At 40.5% G+C, this 20,129-nt stretch overlaps 1 protein-coding gene across 1 annotated transcript in view; it reads right to left on the reverse strand.

Moving 5' to 3' along the window:
* WWC1 (WW and C2 domain containing 1) overlaps positions 1–20,129 on the reverse strand; it is a 74,830-nt gene that overhangs the window by 14,580 nt on the left and 40,121 nt on the right. The window contains exons 3-11 of the mRNA XM_069772949.1: positions 18,636–18,839; positions 16,835–16,911; positions 15,812–15,891; positions 14,751–14,880; positions 14,057–14,203; positions 12,920–12,993; positions 7,391–7,633; positions 5,847–5,936; positions 2,897–3,435 (exon numbers count right to left, since the gene is read on the reverse strand). Of these exons, the coding sequence (XP_069629050.1) occupies positions 2,897–3,435; positions 5,847–5,936; positions 7,391–7,633; positions 12,920–12,993; positions 14,057–14,203; positions 14,751–14,880; positions 15,812–15,891; positions 16,835–16,911; positions 18,636–18,839 (1,584 nt within the window). The remainder of the gene's footprint in view (positions 1–2,896; positions 3,436–5,846; positions 5,937–7,390; positions 7,634–12,919; positions 12,994–14,056; positions 14,204–14,750; positions 14,881–15,811; positions 15,892–16,834; positions 16,912–18,635; positions 18,840–20,129) is intronic.

A 20,129-nucleotide genomic window follows, 5' to 3' on the forward strand; every position in this document is an offset into this window, starting at 1 on the left:
AAACCAATATATGGTTTCCATCCCATATTTTCTTTACTACAGAGCAAGTTTGGGGTGGGTTTTGGCACAGTCTCACACAACCACTTAAAGAATTAGAAACAGCTTTGAAAAAACATTGGTGCAAAAAGCGTGCAAGCTCAACATAAGGTTATGGAATAATATAAGGACTTGTACAATCAACAGTAGAGGGTGCTACAGGTAACACCAATATATTGAGTGCACGTGTGCAATTTGGGCCCATTTATCCATGTATTTTTTGACACCACCACTGAATGGTATTTTTCATCTTGATATTCCCATGGAACCATTGGACAGAAATAAACCTCCAGACCTCTTCCCCGTAGGCCAAACCACAGGAATAAAAGTTAGCATCTGCAACACAATATATCAGTCATTAACTGAAACAAATGGATCTATTTAATACTGGCATTCACAGTTTAATCCATCCTCCCCCTCCTGCCGCGTGCAAGGGCCTGGCCCCTGCTGCGCTCCTGATCATAGGCTATGCTGGAGGATGTGGGCTGGGTCAAAACAACGTTTCTTCTTTCCTCAATGCTACTTGTACCTCCTATTCCATGGTTATAATATGAAAATAATTTCTTCCCCGCTGGCTGCCTTTCTGGATCAAGTTGTTTGAGTTTTACACACTGCTCCCTGAAATGCCACTCCGGGAATCCCTTTGCGTGAGGCTTGCTTACTGGGAAGGACACAGCGGGTTGGTCTCCACATGCTTAACCTCTTTTTCTCCTTCAATTACCAATGCCATCTAGTCATTTCAACCCAAAAAGCCTTCATTTTTGACCACTTCACCCGAGCACCTTGCAGCCAAAGGGGGGCGGGGGTGGGCAGTGAATACAGAAGGTGCGCAAAACCCAGCAGTGAAGTGGGTGTCTGTTGGTACAGCAGAATGCTGAAGTGTAAACCTGAATAAAGATGAATGGTTCCCTGAAAAGGATTCATCATGCAGCCATCCTTTTCCTTAGTTTTTTTGCAAAGCACTTGGAAGCTCAGCCCTGCAAGTCTTACAGACACACTGAACCTGTAACTTTTTCATATGGCTAATTAACACAAAATCTGGATTTTCTGTTTTAAGCCTTAAGTCTCTAAAGAGGTATCACACTAAAAAGAAAGTTCATGGAAGAGTTCAGAACTGGCTAAACTCTCTTCCGTATTTCCAAGCAGGCAGATAACGCTTCCTATGTTTTTTCATCTTTTTTTTCACTCATACCAAGAATTTAAAGTTTGGTCTTCCCTTCCATGGGCTCTCCTGGACACACCATGACAAGGCCTTGAAAAGCCATGTCATGCACTGTCCTCAGATCCGCGCCATTTCCTCAGAGAATGCCAGACTTTGCCAGATTCCAGGTTTTGCTATTAGTTTCACCTAAATTGCTCAGGTAACAGTCAGGTGAGAGAGGAAACCTTATTTCAGCCTCAAAGGTAGCAGATGTTCTGTTCTAGCAGAAAGAAAAAGCAAATCCCTCAGGTACATACTATTCAGCTCTACTTACAGGAACATGTGAGCATGCTTTGCCCATGAGGGTGGTACTGACCACCCCAGATCCAGCCACCGTGTTTTGGGTGTTACACTGGACCCCCCCCTCCAAAATGCCTGAGGAGTAAAATTTCATCTCCTTATTGCCCTGAAATAAACTACTTATGGTGATTATTTTGTCTGCTGACTGGCTAACAGCAATAATCACTTAATCTGCTTAACACCTGAGCTTTCACTTTAACAGCCTTGACAAATCTTGAAGAGCTAAAAAGGTTAAAACTAATCAGCACCCAGTTCTAATAAGAATAATTAGCGTTTCCTACTCAAATGCATAATACTTCTTGCTTGTAGGAAAATGGTAGCTCAAAGGGTAAGATCTGCACTCGTGTCTTTTATTGTATTTTAAATAGTGTCAGCCTTCTTACTGCAGAAGGCAGTGATAACATGGTGCTAGTTCCCTTTATTCACAGAGGCTGTTTTATAATCCTATGAAAAACAGAAACAAACTGCTCTGCTGGTTCATAGCTTGCAAGTTTGTATTGCCTTTAAGGCTCTTAAATCCAGTCATTTCACTCATCTCCGTTGGATTTAACCCAACTACAGTCACAAGGGCTTCAGACAGGCCCCAGCATGAGTGCCCCGACTCCTGCCTACTGCTTTCCATCCACTTCAGCCCAGCCGTCATTCTAAAAAAGGATGAACCCTTCCTACCCACCAATAAGCCATATGCATGTACGAGAACATCCACTATATCTAAATGTCTTATTTTATCATGCTCACAATCTAAACACGTTTTTGTTGCTAAGAGACCATCCCCCTCAAAACAGCAGAAATTCGAGCACAGCCTTGACATGTCTGCTCAGCTGAAGTTAATAAATTCATTGCCACTGATTTACTGGGAACCAGAGCAAGTCATTGTGCATGCTGAGGTGGCAGGGAAGGATTTTTATTATCATTTGTTAACTATTAAGCTAAATGGCTTTCCCAGCCTTCCTCAAAAGCTTAGCCAAAAAGTTTGTGTCAATATGGCATTATGTGCCTCCCAGACCCAAAACACTAGATGACATTCTGAATAGTTTAGTGCCAAATTAAACCAGGAATCCCACCACAACCATTTATATTTGCACATGAAATCCCTGCAATTTGTGTATACATGCATATAAGTACACTAAAAACACACCTAGATACAGTCTTCTGCAAGACTCCTAAGATCAGCAGTATTTTTTGTGTACAAATTAAAATACCAACCCTTTCTCCCAAGCAAAATAGAACACAGTTGAATATACTTTTCAACACAAAGATATCAAGATGAAAGACAGCTTTTGAAATATTTTCTTGTCAATGCTTTATAAACTACATTAAATATAAATGCATGCATGTGCATGCAAATTGTTACCATACCTTGACCTAGATGTTTATCTCCTGCTCTAGGCTCTTCCAGTCTACAGTTGCCACTCCCAGTGTTTAGGGCGAGTTCTGAGAGATTTGTACTTATCTCTGCATCATCAAAATCCATATGGCTTGAAAAAGCATCACCAGTTAGGAGTGGGTCTATCACCAGCGGTGAGCAAGGTGGAGATGGAGAAGAGAGAGATGACCTTGGAGATAGCGATGTCATGGATTTTGGAGTACCGGACAATGATCTCAGAGCCTGTATGCGACTGGTGGTATCTGCTTTGTGAGTTTTTGCTACTTCATTTTCATGAATAGTGGTGATACAACCTGACGGTCTAAATCCAGTGGCTCCTTCTAAGAGCAAGTCAAGCTTGCTTTGGTAGTCCGAGTCCAACTGCTCCAACTGCTCCAGGTGCTCGTAGTAGAGATCAGTGAAACTGGCTGAGGTGGACGAATCCTGGCTGGAGGTGGCAAGAGATCCTCTGCTAGATGCAAGAGAACCAGGGCTGCTGCTCGAGGAGAGGGAAAGCATGCTGGTGGAGAGACTGAAGGAAACAAGTCAGAAAACCATTACACTGTATCTCCAGATTTCTCAGGAAAACACTGCAATGTCACCAAATCTCTAAGCCCACGTGGCACATTGTGCTTTGTTAGCTCAGGCCATATGCATTAGTCCCCACAACAATCCAGAAACACAGGCTACCCAGCAGAACAGTTGGTTCACTTTTCAATAAAAATAATATAGTTCATACACATATACATACACATACACTCACCATATCAACCTCTTAGGAGGCCTTGTTTAGGCAAAACAACTCTAATGAATAGTTTCAAATCAATTAAAATTAGTGATAACTAATTCTTCCTCCCACATCTGTCTGGAAAAAAACATCTATGGTTCCTGTTAATCTCCAAAGCAGACCACAAAACCCAGCAAGGTCCGTGCAAGCAGATGAAGTTACTGCAGCAAACTGTCTCACCATATGGAAATTGTCTTCCATTTGCCTCAATCTTGGACCCACAGCCAAAAGGCAATATCACAGCTGCCTGGAACTGGCCCTCAGAGATCACAGCAGCCAGCAGTTACCTGAAAACTGGCAGGATTTACCTATGTGAAAGACTGCTACATGGAATCCAGGGCCAGGAGAGCAAGGGAAAGAGTTGGGGCTGGTCTGTGAAATCAGTTCACACAAATTATTTATCCCTAGAGATGTAGGTTCAGAACGTAACTGACAGCAAAATTAATTTTAAGCAGATGCTGAATAGAAGTGTGTTCAGATGAGAAAGCCCAGACACCACTGCACACTGTTTTCTGCTCAGAAGACCCAACAAATCCTCCAGTACTGACTACAACATTTACCATTCCCTAGAAATTCCATTTAAACCAACACTCCTGCTGCGACTATTAAATACCTTGCTTGTTACTGACTGTTTAAAGACCCTTAACTCTCACTTCAGATATGGATTAGCTATTGAAAAATTTCTGCATATGTATAAGTGGCTTAAGTTGCCCCACTGAAAAACAGTGAGGATGTTAATAAGCCTAATAATCCCTTATTTATTATTTATGGGGTAAAAGCTGGAAGCTGCATTTGTATAATTATGCCCATGACCTTATGAGAAAAAGGCAAGTATGCAGAATTTAGTATAATTTTGGCACAAAATGTCTTCTGCATTTGTATGACAGATGTGCACCGCATCACGTTTGTTCAAAAAAGCTTTTGGGTGAAACATAACTGAAACATGATAGAGTTTTTGCATTGTGACAGTATATACAGATCTGGTGAGGACTAATAAATTTACAGCTTTTCAGTGTATTTCACTATGAAAAGGGAGGGGGTTTTAATTAATCTTTCCCCTATCAACAAACTGGGCTCAACTTCATTTTGTGCATACCTTTGAATGCCAGACATTTTGCATTACGGGGTTAATAACAAATGCTTATTCTTATGAAGGAGCATGCCAAGAACACTGGGCACATAGTTAGGAAGAAATTAGTTCCACATGCTTCTTGGTCACCTCTAAAGATCCCTAATCAGCTAGATGAAATGAAAATACGATGCATTTCCACTGCATAAGAGCATCACAGATAGCTATTCTCCATGGTGGCTTATTTACATGCCAGTCTTGCACTATGATTTCTTTCCAGTCTTTTCGGTGTCATCTTCACAAAACGAAACAGAATCCAAATGGAGCAGAAGCTACAAACAGAGTAAATTCAGTACGCACTGAAAGGAAAAACCTCAACCAAACAAAAACCCCACCAAATTCTCTTCCTAACAAAAAAGATAAAAACACAGTTTTAGCTAATGATGATTTGGCCTTACTGCCTGCAGTCATGCATTTGTTTGGAAACAGTAATCTTATGCTCTTCCAAAACTACAGCCTGAACAACCAGACCACATTACAACTGCAGAAATGTTTCTATATACCGTATGAACCACAACAGATTCAGGCATATCTCAATACATCATCTATACTGCAAGCAACAGCACACTTGGAATTAATTTAGAGAAATATAATCATGACATTCATACATTAATGTGTAGTTGCATTACTAAGATTCACTTCACTTGCTGTGTGAGCGTTAAGCTGTCTTTAACATACTTTATTAATATAATACTTCAGTAATTCAAACATTAGTAGAAAAATCTCAGCTATCCGTAGTCACCTAAATGTTACATGTCCAAAACAGAAGGGATCGCACAAACCCCTGTTGTCAGACAGAGGCACCACCACAAGGTTACTTATCCCATTCTAAAGCATCCATCTAAACTGAGCAGGACGTATAATCCTCAAGGCTTCTCTTTCCATTGACTACACAGGGGCGTTAGGTCACTATTATAACTGAAAGGCCTTTTAGATCTCTCAGTTGGGAGGTGAAATTGTTAGCAGAGAAAGGCAGTTACACCATGTGCAGTTAAAACGCCTACAACTTTTGTAAAAGGCTACATACCTTTTCAGCTGGGTGTGCAACATTGCAACTAATCGTGTTGTTTCTTCCAGTTCTCGGACTAGCTGATTTCTTCTGCTATTCAACTTCAATCTAAGACAAGATAGAAGAAAAAGATGAGCTAAAGCAGCATTTATTATTTAAAATGAGTGAAGGAAAATTCTATTTTTTCTATGAAATGCTACAAAAGTTAATATGAACACACAATATAAATTGGGACAGAATTTGGTCAAGATGTGTAGGTGTTTACCAACTTCCAATACTCGTAAACATTCACAACAGGGAAAATAATTACAGCTAGTACTATGAAAGTTTCTAGGATCAGGCCTCAAAAAAAGTCCAGCAGATTTTGCTCACTATACAGTATTGTATTCTTATGCTTACTGTGCTAATAAAGGTGTAAATGCTTTAATTTGCTTTCAGTAAGGTCTTTGGATGACCAAGGTTTACATGATTTAGTTATTAACCATCTCATTATGGATTTACACAAATTACGGACTTTAGCAACATCTCAGTTTTATTTCACACCTGAAATGGTTTGAGACACAAATGTGCACTTGGGTGCTCATACCCTAACTTATGAGGCCTCTGGGTCAAGAAATCCTTCTCCAGAAACATGTTATTTCTCTGGCACACTAGAAGAGGACCATATTCCTAAAAATCACAAACTAAAGTGTTCATCTTACAGGAAGACCAGAAACATCTGTTGAACCACAGATATTTCAGGCTGGTAGAAGTCCTGCAGCTGAAACATCTGAGATGCCTACATTTTTTCCAGCGTGATAAAACAGTGAAAAGACTCTAGAAAATTGGTGTAGTCTGGACACTGAGCATGTAGAAGAAATTAAAATATAGAGCCACAGAGAGAGTGAATGCAACAGGCCAATTCCACACATATTCAAGGGGCTGCAGCTAAAAGTAACACTGCCATAGCCACCCACATCAATACATCCAGATTGTAAAGCGCTTGTAGGCAATGCCTAATGCAGTATTCATCCTCACTGTACATTCCCATGAGATCTCCTCCTGCAACACAAGTAAAATTAGGGAGGATAGTTGGCATTTTTTTCAGCTAGTTTAGATTCACAGGATATTCCGTGCAACTCCCACAGCCCTGTCAAATACCAGTTCCTACAGGAATCACATACAAGGATGCTCAGAACAAACAAATTTTAAAAATTTAAGATTCCATCTGTTGACATTTACCAAGCTCCAGACTGCACAGCAACTGTAGAAGCTGCTGCAAGGTGCTGGCTGCATACAGATACATTACAGTACACTAACACTATACCGGGCTATTTTGAGCATTTCTTACGTTCTCAAAGAGGATCCATTTGCAGGAACAACAACCTTTCCCCACTTGGGGAGTAAGAAGACTTCCAGGCGGTTTCTTCTGGGAGATGATTTCAGAAACCTTATAAGTAGGATCAGTCTCCTGGAAATCTGAGGGCACACTGCTATCAGCATTCAGCTAGGGGATGTTGCTGCTTGCTCCCAATTACCTCTTGTCCAAGAAGGCAAGCTCTGTCCTATGCCCAGTAACCTACCTCTCAGTTAGAGCTTTGCTCTGAGTGTCTCTAGCAGCCTGAAGGTCTTCCTCCAGGCGTCTTCTCTCCGTCTCCAGTCTCTCCACCTCTCCTCGAGTCCATTTTCTGGGGCTAATAAATCGCATTTCTTTTAAGAGCTCCTCCTTCTCATTAATTAATATTAGACGATCCCGCTCAGAGTCCAGCACGCCAGGCCAGGCCTCACTGTCAAGCTTAGCCAGTTGTATTTTCAGGTTTGCTATTCTGCAGGAAAAAAAAAAAAAAAAAAAAAAAAAGCCGCCGTTATTCCATGAGGAGTGTCTGAGCTACTGCTCCAGACACACAAAGGTGCACCATGACCAACCACATCTTCCATTGCCCTGAAGAAGGCTCTCGGCTCAGGGACAACTACCCTCACCCTCATGCCTTCCTCACCAGGGCGCTGCCAAGTGATGGCACCGCTGGGAGGCTGACACGCAGAATGGGATTTTAACTTGGGTTTGCTCCCAATGGTAAGCTAAGTCTCTAGCTAACCTGCAGTGTCCGCCAGTCAGGGAATAGTGTAACTGAAAATCTGGATCTTGAAAAAAGCTGTCAGGTATACTATAGGGCGTTTCATATGCCTTACAGCTAATGACCTCACAATACTTGGAGTGGAGAGCATCATGCGGTAAATAGCTGATCTTTAATCAGTTTTATGGAGAAGAACTGTACACTTTCCGTATGCAATTCAGATAGTCTGATAAAGATCAGTGGTTACTCAAAAGTTTAGAAACCATTTTTGTCTTTACAATGAGGAAGTTAATCATATGCATACTGCTACTGGACAAATCCAACTATTGACTCATTGTCAATAGTTGACAACTATTGTGTCCAAGCATTTTGGACACATTAAAGAGCTACACTACTTCTGGTACAACATGCACCTGAGGATGCAAAGAGTCGAAGAGGCAATACGATCCTACCTAAATCCAGAGCCGCTTATTTGCATGAAATTTAAAGTCTATTTTCATTAGAGGCATCATTCTGGATTTCAGTTTAACGTCTGTATCACTAATCCATCAGCACCATACCACGTTATCTCAGGCAGAAAGATGAATACTAAAAGCAACAGCAATACAGATCTATAATTTAGCAAGAGCCTTGACTGACAGCAGAGGAGAACACAGCTCGTGGCAGGTAAGGAGGCCGCTCACTCCAACTGTGTGCCCATTCCTAATTTCCCAAGTATCTGAACTGCTCATTTAGCTCCACAAATAGTCAGCTTTGTGATGCAACATACAGAGAAAAGCAAAAATCAGCAGCAGGCCAGGATACAGAACCAAGGGCAGTAATGTCAGTCTTCCCAAAGGCATCTGTCTCCTTTGGACTCACTGACCTATGACTCTTCATGATCTGACAGGGTGATTATGGTAGTTTGGTGCGAAACAAGAGTACAGATAAAGTTGAACAGGAGTTACTAAGGACTTGCATTTCTGGAACTCGCACAATCGAAAATGATCAAGTGGGGAGCAGGGAATGGGGAGGGCAGAATGGGCTGGGGTGAAGAAATTACAAAAGCATAGAAGGCAAACAAGGAGGAAAAGTATCTTGCAATATAAGGCAAGGTATTTGCAAAAATAATTCACCTGACTGAAGACCAGAGAGTCAAGGCATCCGTGCCCTTTCACGTGATTAACTCAGGTTAATCTCTCACTCAGGTTTAGTAAATACATAAGAAACAGAAGTGAAATGCTGTACGTGTAAAATGAAAGTCCAATATTAATCTCCCTTTGAAAAGGGCTTTGTGATCTGGTGACAGAATTACTGGACTTAAATTTGGCACAACAAATAGTTGCAGCTACTAATCTGGATTCATTTCTTTCTAGAACTTGGTTTATGCTACAGAAGCACACAGGATGGTGCACGCTTCCTCTAGCAAACCAGCACACGTGCAGGGACAGAGCAAATTCAACGCCAACTAGCATAATCTAAGTGTGCAGAGTAAGTACTAAGATGCAGATCTGGGCAGCAGCGGCTACACAACTGCTGAATGGCCTTGAAGAATAAAGCTTTGTCTTCCAAGCTCTGGAGGCCAAGAGGAACTCGAGCCCCGAGAGAGCCTATGAATGATTAGGCTCACACAGACTGACCTGCCTCCTCCATCACAGCAGACAGACTAGAGATCACCTTTCTGAAGAGAAGCCTCACTTTCTGTAAACCTATTTCCCACAGCAGGTTGCTTACTCTAATTAAAGTTCCATAATTGATAGATATTCAGCTCAACTATTTTTAGGTCGTCTTAGGAGCTGTTTTGTTTTTGAGTGCCTGATTAAGTGCAATACTGTGCTCCAACGAAGAATTAACAGTGGCATTAATTCATAATCCAAGAATTCCTCTGTGCATTTTGAAAGGATATGAGTTTAAGAGGATTGGCCGGCATTAATCTGATCACTTTTGGCATACATTTGCATGGATATGGCTTTTCCACTGGAATTTGTTGTCTATGCATTTCCGAGTCTAACGGCTTTGTTAAACTAAACTCAAGTTTTACCCTTTGTAAATGATCATTCTTTTTCCCCTTCTCAGTTAAAAGGAGCTTTATGTATTCTATTTTTCCAATAAAACAGCATCATCACAAAAGAAATGCTTTGCAGACTGCCTGGCATTTGGCTGAAAACTCCAGCCCTTCAGCATTCACTGACCGAGTCTGAACTACATCATTGCCACGCCATGCTAGGTTTGCATTGCAAAGAAACCAGCAATACTGGGCTCAGGTCATACCATCTTTCTGAATAGCCACTAGCTTGCAAGACTGAAGAAAACACAGAACAGGAAGCTCAAGTTTTATTTAACTTTTTTCTTTTTACCTAGAAAACGTAGGTAGATGATTTATTCATTGTCATATCAAGTCTCTTTTTTTTTTCTGGGGAAACCTGGTACTTCTGTGACACAGGCATAACATGTAAAATTTTTAGTCTCTTTGGAGATCATTCAAAGCACATGCATCTCTGCAGAAGCGTACATTAAGACATGTATCCTCAACCAGTGATTAGCAATCCTGTATCAGATCAGCCTCTGTTCTTCAGAAAAAAAAAAAAAAAAAAAAAAAAAAAAAAAATCAAAGTGGGACGTGTGGTCTAAAAACTGACCAAATGCCCACCATTGTTGCAATGCTGCTAAATGCAACGTTAAAATATTTCATTTTAGGAGATTATAAAACATACTTTTAAAATCCCAGAGTTATCATCAGTCACACAAAACCCAAGCTGAAAGTTTAACTGTTGAAGGAACTAAAACAGTGCACAGAGTGGAACTGCTACACAACTGAGTTACTACTGTATGTCTGAAACCGTACAACATAATTTAGTTCCATCTCTGACTACATTTATGCTGCAGTAGCTATCTCCTTGTTGAGATGTAACACTGACATCTCTTTTGACATGATACCCATTATCAGTTTCCAATCCAATTAAGCTAAAGGTTTGTCACTGTGGTTACCCTTTGTTCTTTTTTGCAGGTTTAACATTATCTGCTCTAGGGCTCTCTTTGCCTCACTGAGCCGTGAAAGGAAAGGACTTAGTGGCGGGTAAGGGAACATGCAGAACTGTACCCTGACAGTTCTGATGTGGTGAAGTTCAGCAAGATATTCACCTACATCTATGCCTTTAGTCTGGTCCACAGCAATAGTGTAAACAGTGTCTGCTACAGTCCACTTTCAAAATCATCAGCCCTTTATAAGTCTAGTAGTTCTAACCTAATTAACATGGGATCATCTTGTTTTCAAGCCTTAAGTTTTACCTCTCCAGATAATGCAGAGCTAATAAGACAGATGTATTTCCACCATTTGGCTCCCTTCATAATAAGTGCGTGGGCAAAGTACTTGCTCTTCTATTGTGTTTTTGGAACATTTTAATATGCTGCTGTGGGGCAGGAAACACTTTTAACATCACAAGGAGGAATTTTCACAGGAGCAGAAGGTTCCTTGTGAGTCACTATATCCATAGTATTGTTCCAGCTTAAAACCAGTTAAGGTATTTGTTTCTGCAGCTCCTACTAAAGACCATGCCAAAACCACAATGCTCTGATAGCTAGAGATCTTTTCATTTTACCATCAATTATTCATGCCCATTCAGGCCCATCTTTCCTGATGATAAGGTTTTTTAAACTCTGAGAAAATCTATAGATAACCTAAGACAGACATGAGGTATCAAACTTCTTCAACTGCAAGATTGTGTTGTACGCCCTTCATCATTACTTCACATGAACTATTGTGCTGCCTTTACAAAGTTCTGTCTCTTTTTAAAGAGCATATTAATTATCTTCTCAGGTTTGTCATTATTCACTCGCCCCTCCTTGGAAAAGATACAGGCTAAAGTAAGAGTATTCCACTTCAATCTGAAGATGTAAAGTCAGTGTGAGTTAAACTGCAGTCTTCAGCAAAGCTTAAAAGTAAAAAGCAATTTTAACACTGAAAAAGTAACCACTGCATCTGGAGGATTAATAATTTTAATGTTGTTTTAAAAAGTCACAGAATGATTTGAATGTCAAGGTAGTTTTACAAATCTTGGATTGGCAAAACAGACAGTTCTGAAAAAATTGCTCCACCTAGGAAGAGAAGTGTAAGTTCATGTCAAAAGCAGCTGGGCACACACAGTCTTTGACAACTGCCACAGATACAGATCAGATTTTATGCCACTGAGAAACATGGCCTATTGACCATGCCAATATATTCAAATTGAGAACATTATGAGTAATCTCAGCCTTAAAGCTCTTATCTCTAACCAGAGACTGGAGAAAAATCCTTCTCTTTGCATTTATCCCAAGTACAGATTGTACCATGCATCTGAAGTTTGTTATTCTGGAATTGCAAAGTCCCTTTAGAACAGTTAAAATTGAAGTCACCACCACCGATGGTTACACCGCTGAACAAGGACTAGGCCAGCCAAAGTCTAAGTAATAATGCTTGGTGGTTTTTCGTTTAACTAAACAGTTGAGTTAGCTATTATCTACTAAAACAAGTAAATCCCAGAAAACTTTTGCTTAAATTGGCCTGTTAAGTAGATATGAGTTTTTAAAATCTATACTTCATCCCAGATCAGAAGGCAAGAGAGAAAACTTAAGTTCTTACAGATAAGCTCTGTATTGTAGCCATTGACCATATTTTGATATGTTAGGTGTTAACACAATATATGTCATTTCTCCTTATCAGACTTACAGCCATGCAAACATTCATTTCATTTTGAATAAGGTAAGGAGATGCTTTGCAGTACAGTCTCCTTATTAGGAATGGGGAAGCAGCAACAGGCAGCAAAACCACTTATGTCCCCACAGGTGTGGCCAGAGTGAATTCTTCATGTATTAGTCACTCCTTCGTAATTTCTAGGATGGTTATTTATTTCTTGAATGATAACATTGGCCCAGAAACCCTATTGCCTCACTGGCTCAAAAATTGCCACGTTTATTTAGCAGTAACACCGGGTTTCAATCCGAGTGGCACCTTTTCTAGCGAAACGTATCTTCAGAATAAGCTGTGTGACAGCCAAAAGGTACAATGGTCCAAAGAATTACCTTCTCTTTGCTTCTTCATATTGAAGGCGTAATCTCACTTTCTCAGCCAACTGGTTATTGCTGCTGGTAATAAACTGAGACACAAAATATAAAATCAGCAACTTTGTAACCACTTCTCTTTTGATATTCCCTATTGAAATTGATGATGTTACAAGTTATTTACTCATTTACTAGTTAAACTCATTTACTAGTTAAACCAATCACAGAATAGGAAAATATTGCTTTTGATTAAATTTTTCACAATTTCTTCAAATACTTAAAAACCCACAAGATTCAGAGGCTCTTTGTGGCCTAGTTTGTCAGAAAAAGAAAATCTACCACATCTATCTTAGGCTTCTATTTTCATGCACACACAAACAGCTTTGTAAACTTTCTTAAAGATTGCAAACAGCATTCAAGTGCTGTGTTGCATTTTGTGTTGGATGACATCTTGCTTTGGCTGTAAAGTCTTAACGACAAGGGACATCCCATCATGCCCAAATCTGCAGATCTTTAGTCACATGTGTGGCCGTGACTGAAAGTGGCTGCAAATGTTTAAGTAAAGGTTCACAGGAGAGGCTTCTATGATGTCCTGTGAGACATACTATGTACCCATAGTGCTGATTGAGTCCTTGCTGAGGCTGGCACCAACCTGACGGTTATGATCTTGTTGCACAAGTAGGACTGAAGGTTTATGAGTACTACACATGTTTGATGGCATCAAAATATCTCCACATATGCTATCATTCTCACTCATAACACACTAAAAGCCAAATGTACTCTTAAGGGAAGAGTCTTCATTAGAGCTTAGCCCACACGTAGCTGCTGAACGTTTCTTGTCTAGTAGCATATCACTGCTATAAAGAGCTAAGGGAATATTTGTATCACAAGAAGCTACACCTACAGGCAAAATAAAACTTCCTTCCCTTTTATTCCCACCTGGGTTGTTCTAATAGAGACAGGGTAGGGAAACAGCAGCTTGCCTTTAGAGATACATTAACACTGCACACAAAAATGAAGGTCACGCTGAAGTTTAAACCAGGAGAAGGTATCATTTCATAGATACTTGCCCACGCTCAGAAACTCGTACTAAGGCAGCACTACACATAGTTCAGAGGAATGTCTCCACATGCACTTGGTTTCTCATGCATTACTCACATTTCCTGAAACATCCGTCTGGGAGCTGACATCCAGGTACTGCCGGGGCAACAAAGGGCTGGAGCTTTCCACAGACACGCTGCTGGCCCACAGGTCCGACTGGGATCCTCTGTCATTCACAAAGCTGTCTTTTAACCTGGCTAAGCTCTAAAACCATAAGAAGTCATGAGGTGAGCTCCCTTCTGCTCAAGCTACCTCAAGCAGCTCCATAGCTTCAGCCTAAACTACATGATAAAGATCTGACCATGTTTACTGCATGCACTCAGACTCTGCAAACATGAGGTCAGGCATGACTGGACTGCACCTCCCACAGCAGAAAGCAGCCCACAGGCATTACAGACAGGCTCTCACTGGAGGTGGCAGACCAAGGGGGCCACAGTGTTTTTGTGGCTTCTCCAGGTCTGGTCTTTGACAGCAGTACAGTCACACTGGTTCATTCTTGACCAATAAACCCTGAGACAAACACCCATCTCTAAGCAAGTGCTTACTACTCTTAGTTGCTATATTTTATACTTCTTATTTCAAGGATCCGAAGAACAAAAAGGCTGCAGTCCAACCACAATACAGAACCAATTTATGCTAATAAAAATCTCGATTACATATCTGAAATACAAAATACTTAAATGACTTCTCAGAAATTCAATCTGATAGCAATGGCGACACAAAATACTATAAAGTCATCCTGTTTCAATACCTGAATGAGGTCTTGTTTTTCCTTCTCCCCTGATGTGATGGCCTTCTTGAGAGCTTTCATTTCACTTAAAATGGCTTGTGCCTCATCAAGTTTGTAGCCACCTTGAGTATCAGACATTTTCATGTCAATTCTGCATGGAAAATTAAAAAAAATACAGTAAGCTAATACTTTATAAAGTCCAGTTAATTTAATCATCCTAGATGCATGCATCTCAACATCAATTTTTAAGAAGAACACACTCTGAAGTATAACAAAGATAACAGAAGGAACAAAGAACCCCACTCATCACCACCTAAGTTACTCCACTCAGAAATACATTAAGCTTCAGAACTCTGATTTTAGCTATATCATCTCTTTGACTCCTTAGGGACGACAAAGATGTACACAAAACCCCCAAAACAGTATGTTTGGGCAGATTGCTGCTTGCTTCTAACCTAGAGAGGATCAACTTAGCCATCTATGAAAACTACCTTATTTTCAGTCATGATTCTGAAAACCAGCCACAGATCTGACATGCATGGATGTATTTGCTTGCACAACCTAATTACAAGCTGTTTCATCCTCCCCTTTTCTCAAAGGAATTCTACTGCAGCTGACATTTATAATAAATAAGATATTAACCAGGGACATTATTTAAAACATGTCAGATATCTAGTCATACAAAGGTAAGTACCTGAAACTTTTCCTCCCCTTCCACTCCACCCCAAATTTTTCTTCAGTGCCCTAAACCAATGGCTCTTATAATTAAGACAATAGGCTGTACTGTGTCACCCGTATTGAACAACACTGAGTAAAACAGAATGCCATTTAACTGATGAGATCCTGGTTCAAAATCTTTTTACCATGAAGTCAGTTCTGATGTGGTCAATCACATACAGGCATTGATTTGAGAGAACTACCCTCACGGCTGTGTACCGCTTTCAGTTGCATATGCCTAAAGATATCAGCAGCAACATATTTCAGCTTAAGTTATTTAGGCAGCTATTTATAAATGTAGAGGGGAATGTATTACAAGCCAAAGATGTTCTACACTGAAAATAAGACCTTGAGAACAAACTTACTTCTTCAGTGTTTGAAATCCATGCTCTTTGTACTGGAGCTCTTGCTTCATGTGAGCTACTTCTCTCTTGAGTTTATTAACCTGCAGCAAGGTGTCACATTTTTAAAATGATATTTTATATGAATATTTAGGTACAGCACTACCCATTCAATTCAAAACTTACTCAGGGTAGATAGTACTCTAAACAAAGTTTCCAGATAATCAGTTCATCTCAACAGCAGCTAACAGCCCTGACTGCATCCTTATCAGGACACTATCATTGGCTAGGGCTTTATCCAGTACTCGGGTATTACACCACGTAATAAGGGGTTCAAGGGAAGTTCTAACCTCATAAGCAGAAAAGCTAAGAAAAAATTAAGAGAGGCAGGAACGAAACACATGTTGATTTTACTCAGAAATGTTTAAAACCTTCCCAATCATTAAAAAAAAACATTAAGCATTAGGACAGGAGTTACACTGCAGCGACAGAAGCCATCCTCCAATACACCAAACTAAAAGGCCCCGCTGCATGAGTAACACAGCAGGATGATAATACATATTATAAACCCACTGACCCTACAGCTTGCTGTTTTATATTCCTCCACAGAGGCTAGACTGACCTACTTTACTTTAGTCCTTTCTTCTTCCCAAACTGAGCTCTGCATGAGAGCACACACTGCCGCTGCTAACAACCCGCACTAAGCCCAGGACAAAACAGCTGCCAGTCTCTGGAGAGAACTCACAGCTCTCCAGCACTGCAGCACACCGAAGAGCCAGCACGCAGCTAAATACCCCACAGTGTATCTGTACAGCAGTATGTACTGCCAGCTTCCAAGGAAGTCTAAAGTCTAAGGGGAAAAAAAAACAAGTGTTTCAAACTCTTAAGACGGCAACGTTTGAGAATTCTGATAAATTATCTCCTAGATTAAGAATGGCAACATTAGCTCTTTCAACTGCTTTGGCATTTCCTTTTAGTATTTGCCACGAGGTTTGGAAATATCTGAAGATTACTCGTGGCAAGCAAAGGTCCGTTCGTACTACTTACCCTGGATTTTGTAGTAGCAATCTCTGCTTTGAGGATCTCCGGGTCATACTTGGAACTTGACGATGAGCCAGAGAGCACTAGAACAATACAACACCCAGTTTAGCAGTTCTACCTTCCTCCCTACTCTTCCACCAGCCCCACCACAAATCAAGACCTCCCACCACTCCTGCACACCCAGATCACCACACATTGCTGGTGTAAGCCTTTTACCCATTTTCCAGATCTCTTCTCACACTTCAAAGGCAAGGAAAGGCAATAGTGCAGTCAAGTACGCCACAAAAAGTGTATACTAAAGAGGCCAGAGCATGTCCTGCATCTCCAAAGTCTTGATTTGTTCCAGGTTAACACACTTAACTCAGACTCCCAAACACGTTCACTCCATTCAAGTGTGGCTTCCTGCATTTCCAAAGGCATTTAACAGAACTGAAGGGACAGGCATTGCATAAAGGTTTACTTTATTTTTTTTTAGATTTTCTCATTGAGTAAACAATCCACTGAATGTTTAAAAACAAAGAAAAGCAAAGAATGAGAAGAAACTGAAAAATGCGATGCAAGCCTTCTCACAGCCTCGAGGACACGACCACTCATACAATGTGTCACACCAGATTAAATCAACGTCCCATTAAGAGGAGAGTTCTCTTCTCAGCAGTGGTTAAACCTTTCTGCTTCAGAAGGTACAGAAGCTCCCCAATGTACAATGTTGTTAGAGGTAGCTGTAGGCAAGGGAGATATTTTGATCCTTGCAGCCATCAGTTTATGCCCTATAAAACATGGGAAAGCATTTCCAGTTCTTTCTGTTTGCTTGTATTTTTAAAGACAGATCTCATCACACCAATGTAATTCATGTTCACAACATTCTTAGTGTACTGCTCTGGTATACCAGTACTTAAGTAGAGTGCTCTTAAGAAAAGACCAAAAACTGTACTTCAGAGATGATGGACAAGACCCTAGTCAAGTAAGAATGCTTCAGTTGACAGAAAACTACTGAAAAACTCTTTAACATCAGGCACAGGATTAGCCAGTGGAATTCACCACCATAAGACATAACTCAGCAAGAGTAAAGCAGGGGGAGTTCGGTCCACTGTTGCAGCTAGCAAGAACGTAAAAAGTCTGCAACACTAAGGACTGTAAAAAAAAAATTCTGGAAGACTTGCAGGAAATAAATCCTCCTCTGGACATTTTACAGTAACTAGTAACAGTAAGGAGGAAATTTGGTCTTCTACAAACATTTCTGTACCAACTCTTGAAGCAACAAGTATCAGTGTTTAGTGTGTGACAACGAATACGGAGCACAAAACAATGTTCTTCATATGCAGACAGATAATCCACCAATCTTAGCTTTTGCATGGCATAAAATACAGACCCTTAGTTCCCTGAGACAGTCACTCAACTACCTAGGATGTTAAACTCCAAAAAGGCCTGGGAATGCTACCTGAGATGAGCCTTCTTGCCTTGTTTCTATACTTTGGACACGGAAATCAAGGAAAATACCACATAACTTCATTTTTTCACATTGAGCCAACCACCACATTTTTTCACATTTGTTGAAGCCCATGCTGAAAATCTGCACACTGACTCCAGTGACGGAGCCAACCGTGATAGATTCATAACAATTATCCTTTACCAAACAGGTGCTAGGCAGCTATTGCTTTTGAGACAAACCGAGCAAACATGGAGACTGACAGGGCATAACACATCCCAGCGTTATGGATGGAAGCAGAGGATCAGCTTCAAGCATTTTCCTGTCCTAGTGGGTTCATGACTGAGACAGTCACTGGGTAAGAGTTCACTAACTACTCACAGCTGGTCTGAGAGCCCAGTTTGTGCTCCCAAACATCATGCAGCTGTCGATATTCTTGCTGGGCCAATTCAAGCCTCTGCTGTTTCACTTGATAGATCTCCTTCTGTGCAGCAATCGCCTCCTGGGCCAGGACAAGATAGTCTTTCAGCATATGCTCCTGCTCTCGCCGCCATTGCACACGAGGGTCTTCTATCTGTGTAGTTTCTTCGAGAGAAAACAGGAGACAAGGTCAATGGAATGCAGGTTTGTACTGCTGCCTGGAGAAGGTCCATCATTTATGGCAATATTTTAAAATAGCCCCTTGCCCCATCCCATAATAAAAAAGTGAAATAGGGACATTTTCCTTTTTCCTTAGGATGTGACCGTTGATCCACAATGAACTCCAATGTGCTCTGCCACGCTGAATCACTGTATAGAACAATTCATGACGAAATCATTGTACAACACTCCAAATCCTCTGCTGCTGAAGCCGTTCTGGTTCTGCCTCTTACAACATCCATGCAAGCATATGCACACACAAGCTCTAAGATACTGACATCGACTGTTAGGCTTATCTTTATTGCAACTGCTGTATAACATTACTAATAAAATACCTCTACTATTTCACTGATAAAAAAAACTTTCAGAAATTATTGCCACATGACTGCATTATACTGCATCTGACAACATGCAAGCAATTACAACTCTGCCCGTCCTCTTTGGCTGCCAAGTGGCTTTTATTGAAAAGGGGAAGGAAAACCTTCTCACTCAGATTGCATAGGTAAGTAAAAATAAAGACTCATTAAATCACAGAATGTATTCATGAAAGTATCTCAAATGACGTTATATAAACAGCATCTCAGAAGGGGAGTAAACATTCCCTTCACTGAAAGCAGGCACAGCAGTAAATCACTGCAGAATACAGGAGGCGGAGTTTAAGAAAAATATTTTTTGGTAACATAGGCAACGCAGTCATGAACAGCTACACCACTTCCATCTCCATTACCCCAACACAACCAATACATTGCTTTTCAGGTTTCTAACCATGAAAAAGGCACAAGGTCACAGACACGCAGCTAGTCCTAATACTAATTAGGCAAATTTATTGTCAGTATTTGTCTTGGTTTTGTGAAGAAGCGTCCAAAATATTTTTCATTTCTCTTTCAAGGCTATTATATGTTCTTGCTTGGAACAGGTTCCAATAGTCAGTTAACTAAGTGCTCTAAACTGTCTAAACTACCGTGCTTGAATAAGGATGCCTAGTTACCACATAATGAATAATTAATAAAAAGAAGCTGCTTGAAACTATCAGTAGGACTCTAATCTGCATATCTTAAGAGCCTCTTTAAATATTTAGTAAAAGCTGCCACAGTGGAAGGTATGAGCAGCTCTTAAGCAAGTCAGGCATAAGACTAACACCACAATACACAAGATGTAGGGAAGAGAACAGTTTGACAATAATCCTAGGAGCAGAATTAGAAATAAAGGATTTTACCCAAGGGATAGACACTCAAC

The sequence above is a fragment of the Haliaeetus albicilla genome, chromosome 27 (assembly GCF_947461875.1).
Source record: "Haliaeetus albicilla chromosome 27, bHalAlb1.1, whole genome shotgun sequence".
Lineage (NCBI taxonomy): Eukaryota > Metazoa > Chordata > Aves > Accipitriformes > Accipitridae > Haliaeetus > Haliaeetus albicilla.